This window comes from Myotis lucifugus, unplaced genomic scaffold (genome assembly GCF_000147115.1).
Source record: "Myotis lucifugus unplaced genomic scaffold, Myoluc2.0 scaffold_115, whole genome shotgun sequence".
NCBI lineage: Eukaryota > Metazoa > Chordata > Mammalia > Chiroptera > Vespertilionidae > Myotis > Myotis lucifugus.
Genome location: NW_005871163.1, coordinates 3,099,408 through 3,115,266, shown reverse-complemented (window position 1 = coordinate 3,115,266; position 15,859 = coordinate 3,099,408). Strand labels below are relative to the sequence as shown.

Genomic DNA, 15,859 nt, shown 5'->3' with positions numbered 1-15,859 from the left:
CTCTATGACTTTAAAATGCGTTAGAAATAGAAATTTTTAAAATATTTAGTTCATTGTAATAGTCTTCATGATGAGACAACATAGAAAAAAGTTAGCACATCCTGTGATGTCACTCTCCTACGTAAAGTCTCTCAGAGTGTCCCATTAAGCCAACAGAACCCATAGTCCTTACCCGGATACTCACAGTCCTCACAAGTGGCTGCAGCCCACATTCCAGAATCATCTCCCTCCCTGCCCCAGACACCCCACAGGCCAGCCAGGCGGGGTCTCCTGACCCTTCCCTGAACAGGCTCTTCCCTCTCCAGCAGGTGCCTTCCTTCTTCAAGTCCCCGCCCAGCCTCAGCCCCAGCCTCCCAAGAAGAGGTGGCCCCCTTCCTGCTGTAAACGTCCCTGGTGTAACACCTGCCTGGCTGTATTTTAACAACATATCATGATAGTGGGATCTTTCCTCTTTTCCAGAATTGCCCACCAGAGTCCATAACTGGAAACATTTAACATTTTTAAAGCAACTCTACCCGTGTGGCCAGCCCTGTAAAAACTTTCTGACAGGCCAATCGCCATTTCTGCAGAACTAGCACCCCATTTCTCTGTCCTGAACCCTATCCCCCCACCTCGTCTCTGCGAGATGCATTGGGGTGGGGTAGATGATTATCTTTGGGAGGCAGTGCAGTTTATGTAAAGTGAGATGGTTCTTTGCCATCTCCTCCCATTGACGGGTGTCACCTGATTGGTCCCACTCCTTACAGCCTTCAAGATAATGACTGCAACAACCTTTTATAGAGCTGCAGAGCTTGCTGGCCTGACCGGAGCTGGAGGGACCTGTTCAGGACAGAGACAGGAGTGCCTGCCTGGCCGGCCTGTGGGGTGCCTGGGACAGGGAGGGAGATGATTCTGGAGAATGGGTTGCAGCCAGTGGAGTTGATCAACTTAAGAGATGGGTGTAGACCCAACCCTGTTCCTAATCAACATTTATTGAGCATCTGACACACACCAGCTGCTGCTCCAAGAACTGGCCATGCATCATCTCCTCACACCCCCTCTTTTTTTTAAAATATATTTTATTGATTTTTTACAAAGAGGAAGGGAGAGGGATAGAGTTAGAAACTTCGATCAGCTGCCTCCTGCACACCTCCCACTGGGGATGTGCCTGCAACCAAGGTACATGCCCTTGACCAGAATCGAACCTGGGACCTTTCAGTCTGCAGGCCGACGCTCCATCCACTGAGCCAAACCGGTTAGGGCTCCTCACACCCCCTCTTAACAAGGACTAAGGTGAGGCCAGTGAGGTGCCTAGGATACAAAACTTAAGGAGACACTCGTGCTCAGGGTCATGTAAGTGTGTCCTCTTCTCCTCCTCCCAGCTGTGCATCCCTTCAACAACCGATAGGCCCATTTCACAGATAAGGAAACTGAGGCTTAGGAAGGCTGAGCAGTGTGTCGAGAGTCACTATATTAGTTAGCACCGGAACCAGGATGCAAACCCAGAAGGTCTGTGCCCATGACCCCGTAAAGGTGCTGCCTTTCTCATAGCAAGTGGTTGAGCCAAGAAATGAGCCAGCCTCCTTTCCAGCCCACATTCCATACCCACAACTTGATTTGTGTGGAATGGAGTTCACATGACATTTTAAATTCAAGGTGAGCAAAACCCCCAAACATAGGACAGAGTAGAGAAAAGTAACCTGCTTATGGGGTTAATGTAGGGGGATCTAGTCAAATCCTTGACCTTAGTCTGACAATTTGCAACCCTGGCTATCTATCAGAATGTCTGGGAAACTAAAAAACCCCAGCCCACCACAGATCTCTGGGGGTGGGGCCCCAGGATCAATATTTTGAAACCTTCAAGGTTGAAAATCACACACAGCCTTAGACTCATGAATGCCTAACTGATTAACACACATAAGCTCCAACTCTGAAGAGAAATGGTTGCTGCTCCCCCACCCTCTCCCCTTCCCCACAAAAGTCTAAGAGCTTCCAAGGGCCAATCAGATAGGCCCATGTGTGCTGTGTGAAAGGGAGTCAGGCGGTGCTGAACACTGGCTGCTTTGACCTTCCTGCTGTCCTATAAACAACAAGTGCGAGAAGATAACAGGATGGGTGTTTGCATCGCAAACATGCTTGTTTTGGTACAGGCAAGACTGTGACATTTTAAAATCCTGAAGTACGGAGTGGGGTCAGGGAGAAGGGTATCAATGCACTAGCTCTGTTATCTTGCACCTCTGACCTGGGCTAGGGGTTCTCTAGTCTCCTTATCCCCAAAGCTGCCTTGCTTGTACACACAGGATCTGAAGTTGCATAGAATCCTGTGTAACGTCATCATAGGAGTGAGGGACACAGGACCCAGGTGCAGGGAGGAGCCAGGGACAATCCAAGTGATTTAACAGATCGCTTAATCTGGCTGAGCCTCAATTTTGTCATCTACAAATGAGAACAATTATTCTGCTCTGCCTAGACTTGGTCTAAGCCAGCGATTTCAACAGGTGTGCCATGGCACACTGGTGTGCCGCAAGAATTTTTAAAACATGCAATACCTGACCATTTAGTCAGGGGCATTAACCTCTTTTCCCTTAGATTGTCAAATTTAAAAAAATGACAACAACTAACACATCAACAGCCATCTGGTGTGAATGAATCAAAATTATACCTATTTTTTTGTCAGATTGAGGAAAATATATTTTTTGGTGTGCCACAGAATTTTAGTAATTAGTTTATATGTGCCATGAGTGAAAAAAGTTGAAAATCACTGGTTTAAGGGGGGTGGTAAAAAAGATACTAGATATAAGCTGTGCTTGGAAAATGTTGACACTCCGTGCAACCATTAATTTTTATGGTTCAAATTAGATTTTATATGTCAACTCTGGACCCTCATGGAAGTCTAAAAATATTTCCATGAACACCTGAAAGGACTTTAAAAATATGTTCTAGTAAATCAGACTCTGTCTTTGTAAGCATTTTAGTTATGAAACCCACATTAATATATTTTATCTCGATCTACCTTAAATAGTTACTCAAAGTTTGCTACTTGAGGAAGGCTCTATAAATCATTCTAGCTTAACGATTCCAGGGACGTAGTACCACGCTATGCAGGTGTTTCTAAGGACCAGACAACAGCGCGACCTGGGAGAATTTTGGACATGCAGCATCCCAGGCTGACCCAGAGACTCAATCTACATTTTAACAACATCTCCAAGTGACCTGACGTACACATTACAGCGAGTATTAAGTGTGAGATGCCTGGTCCTGGCCACTAACCTACAGAGTTTGAGAAAGGCTATGGCGAAACAATGACTCCTACGGATGTTACAGCTTGAGAAGCGCTCACTTAGAAAAGCTTCCAGACCCAGAAGCCAAGAGGGCTTCTTGCACCTTCTAGGGGGTTCAAGCACCCCCAATATTGCATCAGTGACTCCTGAGATTAGAGATGAGACGAAAAAGGGAAACCAGAGGCAACTAAATGGACTGCAAGGCACTGTACATGCAATTACCTGCAAGACAGACTTTGTTATCTCATTGTACAGATGAAGAGATTGAGTTGGATAAAGGGTGAGTAACTTGACTAAGGTCTGGCATCTAGTTAGTGGAGGAGCCGGGATTCAAATTAGTATCTGGCGCACCAGCCTTCCCTGTCCCGGGCCTCAGCCCCTCGGCCTGCTTCTTGGCCCGAGTGGTCCTGGCGGTAGCTCACCCTGTTCCTGAGCCCATAAGCCCTAGCAGCCACCACGCCCCCTCCCTCTCCTAGTGCCACTGGTTGCCTGGCCTCCCCCCAGGACCAGGGCCAGAGTGCAGCACCAGGAGCCACAGCAGCTCAGCCTTGAACCACAGTAGCCTCTGACCCAATAACAAATCTTTACTGAGTTGTCCCCCAAAAGACATTAGGGATCAGAAAGTTTCCAAGAAAGGAGATAGAGCAAGAGGTGGGAGGGCAGATTCGAAAGCAAGACCCGCTGGGAAGCTTTGGTGTAGTTCCTTCAAAAGCAAGAAGGGAGAGAGGCCTGGGACCAGCGGTGTAGTCCCAGGGTGAAGCTGGGTGAGAGCAGGAGGGCATCGGCTGAGGCTAAGGTGCTCCCCTGCGGCCTGCAGGGAGGTAAGGGCACCCTGGCAGAGGCTGGGCTTGAGGAGTCTCTGGATGGCTCCATCTCTGAGCCCCGCAGGCTGCAGGGAGCTCCGTATCTGGTGTGAGAGCGCCCCCTAGAGGCCTGAGGCCGTTAGAGAGCGCAGGACACACGCGGCCTTTGAGAGCTACTAGGCCTGCAGCGCCCACTCCACGAATGGAATCAGAACTCAAAGCCCTCCGTGCTGAGAAGATCCACGGGAATAGAAATAGCCTCAACTTCCAGGAGCACTTTATGGAAAGATTCGGGAGCTCAGGTGACAGAACAGCCCTAAGAAAGACATTTGGCATTTTTAAACTTTACAGGAGATCGTATTTCTGACCTCAGATAAAAAAAAATAATTTCCTGAACAAGATGCCAACAATGAAAGGAAAAGATGAAAGAAAAGATTGAGGTTAACTGCACTACAATTAAAAATGTCTATTTGTTTAAGAAAAAGAAATCACACACAGAGTGAGAAGACCAGCCGGAGACCAGGAGAGGAGAATACACACAACTGGCACCCGAGTCTGTGCAGAATCTATAAAGAGCTACTACAAACCAATAGCACAAGAGCACGCACAGGAGACATATACAAGTGTTGTTTATACTATACCCAACCTGGAAACCACCCAGTGTCCATTCGTTGTTGGAGGATAAATAAATTATAATACATTCCCACAGGGGAGTGCTATCCAGCAGTGAACATGAATGAACTCCAGCTCTATAGCCACATCTCTCAACACAGGGAGGTCACAGATGCAAAAAGCAAGTTATAGAAGAATACTCATGCTATGACCCCTTTATAGACGTTCAGAGACAGGGAAAACTAAAGAACATATTGCTCAGGGATAATATATGTGGTAAAGCTGTTTTTTAAATGCAAGAGAAAGACTGACACACAATGGGAACAGGAGAGTGAAGGGATTGCATCAGGGATGGACAAGTAGGCGCTTTTCAGATACTGGAGATACTTTTTTCCTCAGCTCAGTGTGTGGTTTGTCTTATTCTTTAAGTTGTATTTCTATGATATATATATTTTTACATGAATGACCTTTTCATCAAAAACTGTTTAAAGAACAAGAGCTGGGCTTTTTTAAAGGGCAGTTAGATCACTATCAGAGGGTATTTTCTATGTAGCTGATATCCATACTAATTGGGCTAGTGGTACAACAACATCAGGGTGGGGTAGGGATACTAACATGGGGGGCTTGCCCTGAGCCAAGCTTTGGTGCACAGATTCTCAATAAGCACCAAATTCACCTCATTGATAAAACACAGCTGAAAACACTGAAATTCTGAATGATGAATTAGAACTTATAGCTGTACCTAGTAGTCCTTCTGTGACATTTGCATAGTGTTTCATAATTTATTAAAAACTGTCATATGAGTTAACTCAATCATTTCCCATAATCCTTCTGAGAAGTAGCCAGAGAAGGTTATTTTTATGTCTATTTTAAAGAGAAAGACACCCTAGCCAGTGTTGTTCAGTGGTTGGAGCATCAGCCCACACACCGAAGGATTTCAGGTTCAATTCCCACTCAAGAGCACATACCTGGGCTGCAGGTTCGATCCCTGGTCCCAGTTGGGGCACATGGGGGAGGCAACCAAACAATGTGTCTCTCTCATCTCTCCCCCCCCCACCACCCTCCAACCCTTCTACTCTCTCTAGAAATCAGTGGAAAAAATATCCTCGGGTAGAATTAACCAAATCAATCAATGAAACCAAGTCACAGAGAGGTGATGTGACTTGCCTGAAGTCACACAGCCCGGACTAAGTCTTAGAACTCCTGGTCAAGTGCTCCTTCTACCGGAGCTGCTGTCTCTCTATACTAATGTGGTAGACCGAGATTCTGCCACAAGTGCCCCCCAAATCCTGCACCAGGCCCCCCTCCCCTGACCACATTCTCCCTGGGAATTGGTCAGCCTCCCCTGGGCCTGCCCCTGGTACGTTCCCACCCACCAAGACTTCTCTCTTCTCTGGTCTTGAGTTATGTTCCCCAGTGTCACAATCCTTGGAATTCTTCTATCTCTTCTTCTATAAGGAATTTTCCCCTCTACGTGGATTTCTACCTCCCACTAGACAGCACCAGTTTGTTGGCACTTGTCCAGAATAGATGTCTGTCGGGTAGCACCTGGGCACACAAATCCCACAGGTGGCACTGTAGGATGCACTTGTTCTCAACAGGAGAGGTGCATGGAAACATGCACGGATAGTTTGAAAAAGCCCCTAGGCCGTTCTGACTGGCCATTCTAGGGCCCCACCCCAGTTGAGGATCAATGAGATAATGATACCTTAGCTGTTATGCAACCTCTCTGAGCCTCCGTTTCTAAATCTGTGACTGGTGTGAAGGCCGGTGTGTTTTTATGAAATTAAAAGAGATAGTACCTACTACATAGTGTGTGTTAATCAAAGGTTAGTTCCCTTCTTCATCTAATCATCAAGAAAACAGAAATGAGGTATTAAGCCAGAAAGCCTTACTGACTGAGTCAAAAGGCTCGCCTTCATACAAACCCAGTTTCTAACACTCATAGGTTCTTCCAGGAGGATTTGTGCTCTGGCAAACTATTCAGCTACTGCTCAGGCCCTGCATGGTACAATACTTTGAGTTCCCGGAAAGAAAAGGCCCAGAGTTCTCATTGGAGGCTTGCAGGAAAAGGAAGCCAACTCCCAACACAGAAAGCACTCCCAGAGCTGTGTTCTGGAAATCGTCCAGACTGGGAGGCAGACAATCCCTGGAAGGAGAGAATCACAGGATCATTTACATTCACATTCAGGACACAGGAAAGATGCAGTGAGAATCGGGAGCTGGGCTTTTAGCTTGCTGTGTGAGTTTGGGCAAGTTACTTCACTCCTCTGGGCCAAGGGTTTGAATCATATCAGAAGGACTCTTCCAATGGAGACACTCGGGGATACTCTGTATACTTCAGAGACATTAGGAAACAAATTGACTCTCCAATCACATAATTTTCATTTGCATTATTGTAACCTGGGCTGGTGTCCAACTCTTTTTCATAAACAGTAAGAAATTATGTCATTTCCACCACTGCGTCAAGCACAGCCAAGGGCATTTATTATACAATCACTTTTCTCACTTCGCAGTTCAGGGCAGCAGAAGAGACTAGCACTTTAGATTCTGGAACAGCTAGGCTTTCTTAGGAAGATTCCAGGAGGAGTTATTAACCCAATGAATAATGTAGTAAGTACCACTCTGGTCCCTGGGCTGCAATACTGCACTCTCTCTCCTATTGCTTTTCTCTCTTCTAAGGAAAGACATCAAACAAGAAACTCATTCAAAATTTAACCACAATATGAACAGACATTTCACACAAGGGCAATTATAAACAGTGCACGTGCAAAAAAGAACCTGCCTACTGGCATCCAAAAAAATGCAGATTAAAGCAAATTTGGGACCCAACTTTAAAATATTAATTCTCAAAAATGTATGAAAGCAACAATATTCAAAGCACCTGATGTAGTAAAATTGACTCACTGGTATCATATTGGTGGCATTGTAAATTAGTAATAGTTCTTTTGAGAAGCAATATGGCAGCAAAGGGGATGAAGCATATTCATGATTACTGAAAGGTAATGCAATAAAAATCTGCATGAAGAAGTTAACATCAGCAATATCTATTACAGCAAATGGAAAAAAACACAGAAATTACTACATAGATTTTGATACAGTCACACTTTGCCTCTTATAGAGCCATAGTGATAATTACGAAGATTAAGTAGCAATACGGAGAAGCATTTATTATGGGTAAAATATAACAAACTTCAGGATAATGTGTATCATGACTATAGCTCTAAAAATGTGCTTACAACCATACAGGGACTGGAAGATAGTAAAAGTAGCTATAGTGTTCAGGAAGTGAAATATTATGTTTAAAATTCTGTTATAGATGCCATTTTGCCTTCAATTACATAAATAAAAGAGTATAGTTCTCACCTCGGCAGCATGTATACTAAAATTGTGACCATACAGAGAAGATTAGCATGGCCCCTGAAAATTTATGAAGCGTTTCATTTTTTTAAGTATATTAATTTTTTTAAAAAAGTTAAGCCTCACACGAGGATATGTTTATTGATTTTAGAGAGGGAGGAAAGGAAGAGAGGGAGAAACAGTGATGTGAGAGAGAAACATTGATTCAGGTTGCTGATGGGGGCTCAAACCCGCAACCTGGTTATGTGCCCTGACCGGAATTGAACCCACAACCTTTCAGTGTTTGATGCTCCAATCAACAGAGCCACACCAGCCAGGGCAAAAAATTATACTTATTTTAAAATAAGTGCTCTTATCCCCTAACTTTCCCACTAGACAAGAACAGTAGGGACCCTGGCTGTCTTATTCAACGTTGTTTGCCAAAGCACTTGTCTGGCACAGGGTAGGTTCTGTAAATGTGTGTGGACTGACTGACCACTGCCGTCAGCCTCCCTAAACAGGGTTAAATAGATCACTGGCAGGCCTCCTGCTTTTGCAAAGGTGCCTTTGCCAGCACCTTCACCGTCTTCAAAACCCAAAACACCATCATTTACAAGCAGCTTTTTCAAAACCCAGCCTCTCCCTCCACAGGTTTCACTGGCAGGAGGAGGACATCGCCGTAAAGCTCCACCAACACCAGGGCGAGTCTGGGTGGGGAGGACCTCCCCTTCCTTCTGCAGCTTCGCTGTTGGGACAGACCCTCATGGGACACACAGGGAGCAGCTTGGTGCCCTGCGTCATCTGAACACTGGCTCTTTACACCAGAAGGTGGCAGTCTACACACTGCCTTCTGGTACAAACCCAGCCCCCTCCAGGACACGGATAGTTAATCTCTCAAAGGTGAGCCCTGGTAAGGGCGTGGCAAGGGTGGCAAGGACCTCAGGCCAATGTCAGGAACAGGCAGAGGCAATGGATGCTACTGTGCCTGGTGCTGAGAGAGATGGCGTCTCCCCTGTTTTACAGTTGGGGACACCAAGCTTCAGAAAGGCTAAGGGACTGCCAGGTCCCCAAGCCCTACTGAAAAGTAACACCGCCCAGAACTGAGCCCAGCTCGCCTCATCCCAATGCCCACCCTCTTCCCACTGCACCATGTGCCTCCCCACACTCCAGCAGCAGTAGTCTATGAAAAAGTAGGTAAGAATGTTTCTAAACCATTGGTTCATGCTTTTTAAATCACTGCAACAAATTATAAAAGTGGTCATACCCTTTGACCTTGGAGCACCACTTTGAGAAATGTGTTCCAAGGAAACAAATAAAAAATAGGAAGGATGTGGTTATAAATACACATATGTCATATAAATACATTTTTAGATATTATAAATTATAACAAAGGTGTATACAGAGATGCTTAGAACTGAGCTGAATACTGCAGTTAAAACTGGAGGCAGTCCAGCCTGTGTGGCTCAGAGCATCGACCTATGAACCAAGAGGTCACCGGTTCGATTCCTGGTCAGGGCACATGCCTGGGTTGTGGGCTTGGTTCCCAGTAGAGAACATGCAGGAGGCAGTCAATGATTCTCTCTCATCATTGATGTGTCTGCCTTTCTTTCCCTCTCCCTTCCTCTCTGAAATCAATAAAAAATATATATATTTTTTTAAATGGAGGCAACCCAAATGCCTGACCCTGAGGCAGAATCAGGGAAGATTGTGCCATAGACAGTATATTGACAGTGCAAATGGTCTTGTGAGAATTGGAGCCAATGTCCAGCTTGTCCCATGGGTACCGTCATTCTGGTTGTTAAAATATTGAAATAAATACTTCCATACCAGTTGAGAAAGCGGACCTGAGTGTCTTCCCAGCATTCCTGGCCCTTCCACTGGGTCTCCCCATCCAGCAACTAAATGGTGAACGCTGGCGCAGCCGAACCCTCCAGGCCCTGCCCTGTGCAGTGGTCCATGAACATCCTGGAAGCAGTTATTGAATATTTTTAAAATCTTCCCTGGCTAAGGTTCTGTGCACTCAGAAATTGGAGACCTTATTTTGGAATGAGACAAGAGACAGAGGGATAGATGTAGAGACATTATGTAACTTAGCAAGTAAAAAAGTAGAATTTGATACAATGAATATGAGGAACAGCAATGAGGCGACTTTATATTTGTATAAACAGGAGTTTCTAAGAAGCCAGAGTCTGTAAATATTTGGTAAGTAAATGGGAGAGTTGACAAATACTGTCAGTTGCCCTCTCAATAACCTTTCCCCCTCTTTTCTTCTTAAAAGAAAATTGCGATTTTGTTCACTCTCCTCCTACTCTTCTGACAACCCAGTGCTTTGGGGACGGTTGAGCCAGGAGGTGGTCTGGGTGGTGCCTCACGCCTCTTGCCAAGTGGTGGGTGTAGGCATGGGCTGGTGATGTGGTTCTGGCCAGGTTCTGGCCAATGAGGTGGAAGGGAAGTCTATTGGGAGGATTCTAGCGAGACTTTCTTTCCCAATATACAGGGATGTCCCCTTTGTTCCCTTTGAGAATGTCTTGCTTAAAACTAAGGCAAACATCTTGTTTCCCAAGGGGAAAGCTAAGAGAATTCCAGAGACTATAAACCTTAGCCCTGACATCTTGGAGCTGCTCAGTCAACCCTGGAGCTGCTCTACAGTGAGTCTTCTTGTTATTGTTCAAGTCACTTTAGTTGGATTTGCTGGTACTTGCAGAGTCCCAGCACACTCTAATGCAAGCTATTTGTTCACTACCACACCCCTATGATCTATAACACTGCCTGGTACATAGTAGACCCACCATAAACATTTGTTGATGGGATACATGAGTAAAAACCATCTTCACTGATGTAGGATGGTATTAAGGTATTAAGGTTGTTGTTTTTTATGGTTTTGGTGTTAGATTTTTCCATTTAAAACACTTTTTAAAACAATGGTTGTTATTGACTGTCTATTGTCTCCGGGGCATTAGTGTTATGGGAGGTGGCAAATGGAACTGGATTTGAATCTGGATCTGCTACTTACCAGTCAAGTGCCCTTAGGCAATTTACTCCTCTTCCCTGAGCACACCTGTCAACTGAGCACCACCACCACTAAATGACTCGTATAGGGCTGCCGGGAAGTTTAGCAGAGAAGCAGCCACAGAGCCCGGCTGAGTCAGTGTTTGACTCTCACCTCACTGCATCTCCACATCTTCAAGTACTGGACGTCGGATGGAGCCCCTCCTGGACCTTGAGAAGGGCCTCATGGGCCAGGGGAGGAGTCATATGTATCAACAAGTCAACCACCTGACCAATGTTAACATCACCAGAATGGGACAAAGCAACGTCATATGCCTCCTGCTGTGACACAAAGACAAACACAGCATCAGCTCTGCGATGCTGATGCGCTGACCAAATCTATACAACACGAACCCCTCGTGAGGAGACATCAAACAAACCCCAAATGAGGTACTTTTTATAAAATAACTGCCCAGACACTTTAAAAATGTCAATTGTCACGAGAGACCAAAACAAACAAACAAAAGACCAAGGAACTGTTCTAGTTTAAGGGACACGAAAGAGAGATACTGAAGAGACATGACAACTAAATGTAGTGCATGATCCGGGATTTTCCTTTGCTATAACATCTGCATATTAGGTAACAGTTGGCATCAAAGTTAACTTCTTAATTTTGATAACTGTTTGGTAATTATGTCAGAGAATGTCCTTGGTTTTGGAAAACATGCACATTGAAGGAATAGAGAAGTATAATGTCTATAGTTTAGAAAAAAATAAAATGATACATCTAGATCGATAAGATTAAGGCAGATGTGGCAAAACCTTAATATTTAGGAAATCTGGGTGGAAGGTGTACAAGAATCCTTTGTACTATCCTTGCAACTTCCCTTTAAGTCTGGAATTACATCAAGAAATCATTTTTAAAAACTTTTAAAGAGCCAAGTCCTGAAGACTAGGAATCCGTGGGTTGGAAAAGGCGGTAGAGGGACGTTCAGGTCCAGTAGAGACTTTGGAAAGCATTCAAGATGCCACTGGGCGTTGGCGGGCCCACTTCACAGAAAACTGCCTGGAGCAGGGGCTGGGAAGAGGAGTCCAGGTCCTCCAGGCAGACAAGAGCGGCCCCGGCCTGTCAGTCAGGGGCTGGGGGTGTGGCCGAGCAGGGCTCTAGCAGGCGGGACTTAGGTGTGGCGAGGCACTGACTGTGGGTAGTAAAGCTGGACGTGGAAGTTGGGACCCAATTGCCAAGGACCCTGCCGTCCTGCCAGGCATGGGGACTTCATCCTGCGAGCAGGGAGTGGGGGTGAAAGATAACATGTGTTGTAGACGATGGGGAAGCTGAGTGGAGAAAGTCAAGCTAGAAGCAGGGAAGCCCACACGGCGACTACTGCGGCACTGGGCGTGAAAGAAGATGCCATGAGCCGTAACCGGTTTGGCTCAGTGGATAGAGCGTTGGCCTGCGGACTGAAGGGTCCCAGGTTCGATTCCAGTCAAGGGCATGTACCTTGGTTGCGGGCACATCCCCAGTAGGGGGTGTGCAGGAGGCAGCTGATCGATGTTTCTCTCTCATCAATGTTTCTAACTCTCTATCCCTCTCCCTTCCTCTCTGTAAAAAATCAATAAAATATTTTTAAAAAAAAAAAGATGCCATGTGCACGGCCAGGGGTGAGCGCCACTAGCCGTCTCCTCATAAAGGCCTTCACCAAGTTCAGAAAACCACCTGCATCCCCTGTCCCGGTGACTTGGTCTCTTCTAGTCCCCCCAGTGCCTCATTTCTTCAGATTTCAATGTATTACCCTGTAGGTACTATGGCTGCCATGCTTCCTCCACAAGAGACTAAAGGTCTGGTCACAAATTGGCTTCCTTATATTGCACAACAGCTGGGCATTTTCAAATCAAATTGAGTCAATCCATTCATTCAACATTCAGCAAATATTTACCCAGGGCTTCTGTGTGCTTAAGGGGCTTATCTAAAGGGGAAAGGGAAAGTGGTAGGGTGGGGAAATGTCTGGTTATATTATAAGAATTATTTCTCTCCTTGGGGCTTTGCTTGGTATATCCAAATTAGATAGGGAAGTTAGTTTCTCTTCAAATTGGAAAGTGCTTATTATCTTTGCGTCGTCCCTCGCTTAATGAAGATGCAGCCAGGTGACAGGTGGCACAAAGTAACATCCTGAGCAGCTTATTAAACACTCATGGGTCAAGATGCTCCCTGTGTGGCCTGATGACTTTCCTTAGAGGCATCTATGGTTGTTACTCAGCAGGGGCTTCCTCCTGGTCATGGCGGTGATGGTGGTAGTGATGGTGAGCACCTACTATGTGCCAGATACTCTGCTAAATACTTTCCATACATGCTCTCTAAACCTGACCATGTAATCCTGCATAGTAGAGATGCTACACTTGAAGAAATCAGGATTCGGAGAGGTAAATGGATTCGCCGAAGCCCACACTGCCACTTGGGGGCGGAGCCAGGCTCTGAACTCAGATATTGTCTCTGAAAGTTATAACCATTCCAGTGTCATGCCATCTCCCATCACTTCAAAATGGGAAGGAGATTTCAGGTTAGTGAGCAAAGCACCCGCCAAGTCGATGGTTCTCAAACTTCAGCCAGCATCCACGTCACCCAAAGAGGGCTTATTAGAATCCAGACCGCTGGTCGCACCCCTAGAGTTTCTGATTCAGTAGGTCTGTAGGGGGGCGGGTGGGACCTGCTGATCTGCATCTCTAACAAACCCTGGTGACACTGACACAGCAGGTCCTGGGACCCCTCTCAGGACCACTGCTCCCAGGGACAGCAGCAAGTTGACTCCATTGGCTGCCCTCCCCTCTGCTGCCACCACCTTTCTGTTCAGCGCTGCATCTCCCAAATGTACCCATTTCACAGGCCTGGCCAAGAGGGCACGTGCTGCCTCGGTTCTCCCGTTTTCCTGGGCGTCTGTGTCGGAGACTGCACGCTCCACCCTGCCGAGGGCAGAGGTTCCTGGGTGAGCCCTGTGCTCCCAGCCGTGTACAGAGTCACCTGCTCTCAGGTCACTGCCCTCCCTCTGAGCCCTGGGGTCATGCCCAGGCCTCCCAGAGCTCTCCTCACTCGCTGCTTCTTGGAAGACCCCTCCTGCTTTCACTGCTCTGTCGGTGTGCTGTGTGAGCTCTGAACACCTTCCACACCCGCTCCGACCTGCCCGGCTTTTCACTGGGGTGAGGCTGTTCTGTGGGACACCGAGGTCTCCTGGGGTCCTTGTTCCTCTGGGAAGATAAACTTTCTAGCAGCGTGGTGACCTTCCCAGGTTGTAGTTTAACATGGGCACCTGTGTTTCAAAGGCTCGTGGACTTTTAGACTCGGACGAGACTTCCCTGAAAACAGGAAAGGGAGGAAACCGACACTTACTGAGAATCTGCTGTGTGTCAAGCACAGGCCAGAGGCTTACTGTGTGTCATCGTACTTACTCTTCACAGTGACCCTCTGCATTAGGGGCGTGTGTGTGTATGTGTATGTGTGTGTGTGTGTGCGTGTGTGTGTGCGTGTGTGTGTGCGCGTGTGTGTGTGTGTGCGCGTGTGTGTGTGTTAACTTGCATGCGCCGATGAGAAAACTGAGCTTCTAAGAAGTTCAGTGGCTGGTCCTGGTCACACAGCTAGTAAGGAGCTGAGCCAGGACCTGACCCCAGGCCTGCCCATGCTTGGCTGCAGCCCATCAGTTCACAGCACTGATGTTCTCTGTAACTCTGATATACATGCACTGAGCTTGGGATCACACGTGAGGCCTGAAGTCTGGCTTAAGGAGACAAAACCTGGGTCCATCAAGCAGGGCTCAGTGCTGGGGAGGCTATGGCAGGTCCTGTTTGTGAACCTGCCAGGGGGGAGCTGAAGACAGAGGCCATGGTCAAGTGCTGGGTGGCAGGGGGAGCAAGTGGGGGGTGCCAGGAGTCTGGAGGAGTTGGTAGCAAGAGCTCCTGGGAGCAGCGAAGGCAAACCAGATCACAGGAGTCCCAGAGGAAGACCGGCCAGGGCCTCGCCACAGGCAAAGCCAGCAGCTGTGCTGCTCTAAGGCGCCAGGTGCCAGCCTTCCTGGCCCGGCTGTCGGCCTGGGTAAAGCAGCTGCCCTCCTGGCACGTCTGTCAAGTGCCTACTTTTGTACTCAACGTCGTGTAAAGTGTTGAGGCTACATTTTTTATTAAATTAACTTCGTAATAAAAATCATAGAAAAGCTCTGTAATCAAACCACATGTTTATTCAGTCCTTGCTTTTGTGTAGTCTTCACATAGTTGTATCTTTTAATTTTTGTTTGAGGCTACGTTTTACACGATGTGGCTCAGTCCCATGCACCGAAAGGTTGCTAGTTTGATTCCCCATCAGGGCACATGCGGGAGGCAACCGATCAATGTTTCTCCCACATCAATGCTTCTCTCTCTCTCTCTCTCTCTCTCTCTCTCTCTCTCTCTTTCTCTCTTTCCCCATCTATCTCTATCTCTCCCTCTCCCTTCCCTTCTCTCTAAAAAAATCAATAAAAACATATTTTAAAAATATAAATAAATAAGTAAAGCATCCTTGTCATCAAAGAGCTCATAGTCCAGGCACAGGTACAAGCAACTAACTAAACCCAGCCAGCTCTTATTTTTAACGTGGTGCTTCGTAGCTTACGGCACCAGTTAACATACACACACGATGTCCAGTGGCCCTCACCGGACACTCCTGCCGGGGAGAGAGGAAAGGCGCTGTGCCAAGCATTCTGTCCTTCCAACCTGACGTCTCATGGGCCCCGGGCCCACCCCATGGGGCACACAGAGAACGGGGTCCTAACTGCTCCTCGGGGGTGGGTGAGGCTTCCCAGAAGTATAGCCCTTGAGCTGGGCTTGGAAGGATCG

At 46.8% G+C, this 15,859-nt stretch overlaps 1 protein-coding gene and 1 non-coding gene across 2 annotated transcripts in view; both read left to right on the top strand.

Moving 5' to 3' along the window:
* Positions 1–8,033: 8,033 nt before the first annotated feature.
* LOC111826968 lies at positions 8,034–8,142 on the top strand. The gene has a single exon (XR_002830424.1). It is a non-coding gene; the product is annotated as a U6 spliceosomal RNA (small nuclear RNA).
* A 4,186-nt stretch (positions 8,143–12,328) lies between these two features.
* USP3 (ubiquitin specific peptidase 3) overlaps positions 12,329–15,859 on the top strand; it is a 127,715-nt gene continuing 124,184 nt past the window's right edge. Inside the window, exon 1 of the mRNA XM_023757826.1 lies at positions 12,329–12,422. Within this exon, the coding sequence (XP_023613594.1) occupies positions 12,329–12,422 (94 nt within the window). The remainder of the gene's footprint in view (positions 12,423–15,859) is intronic.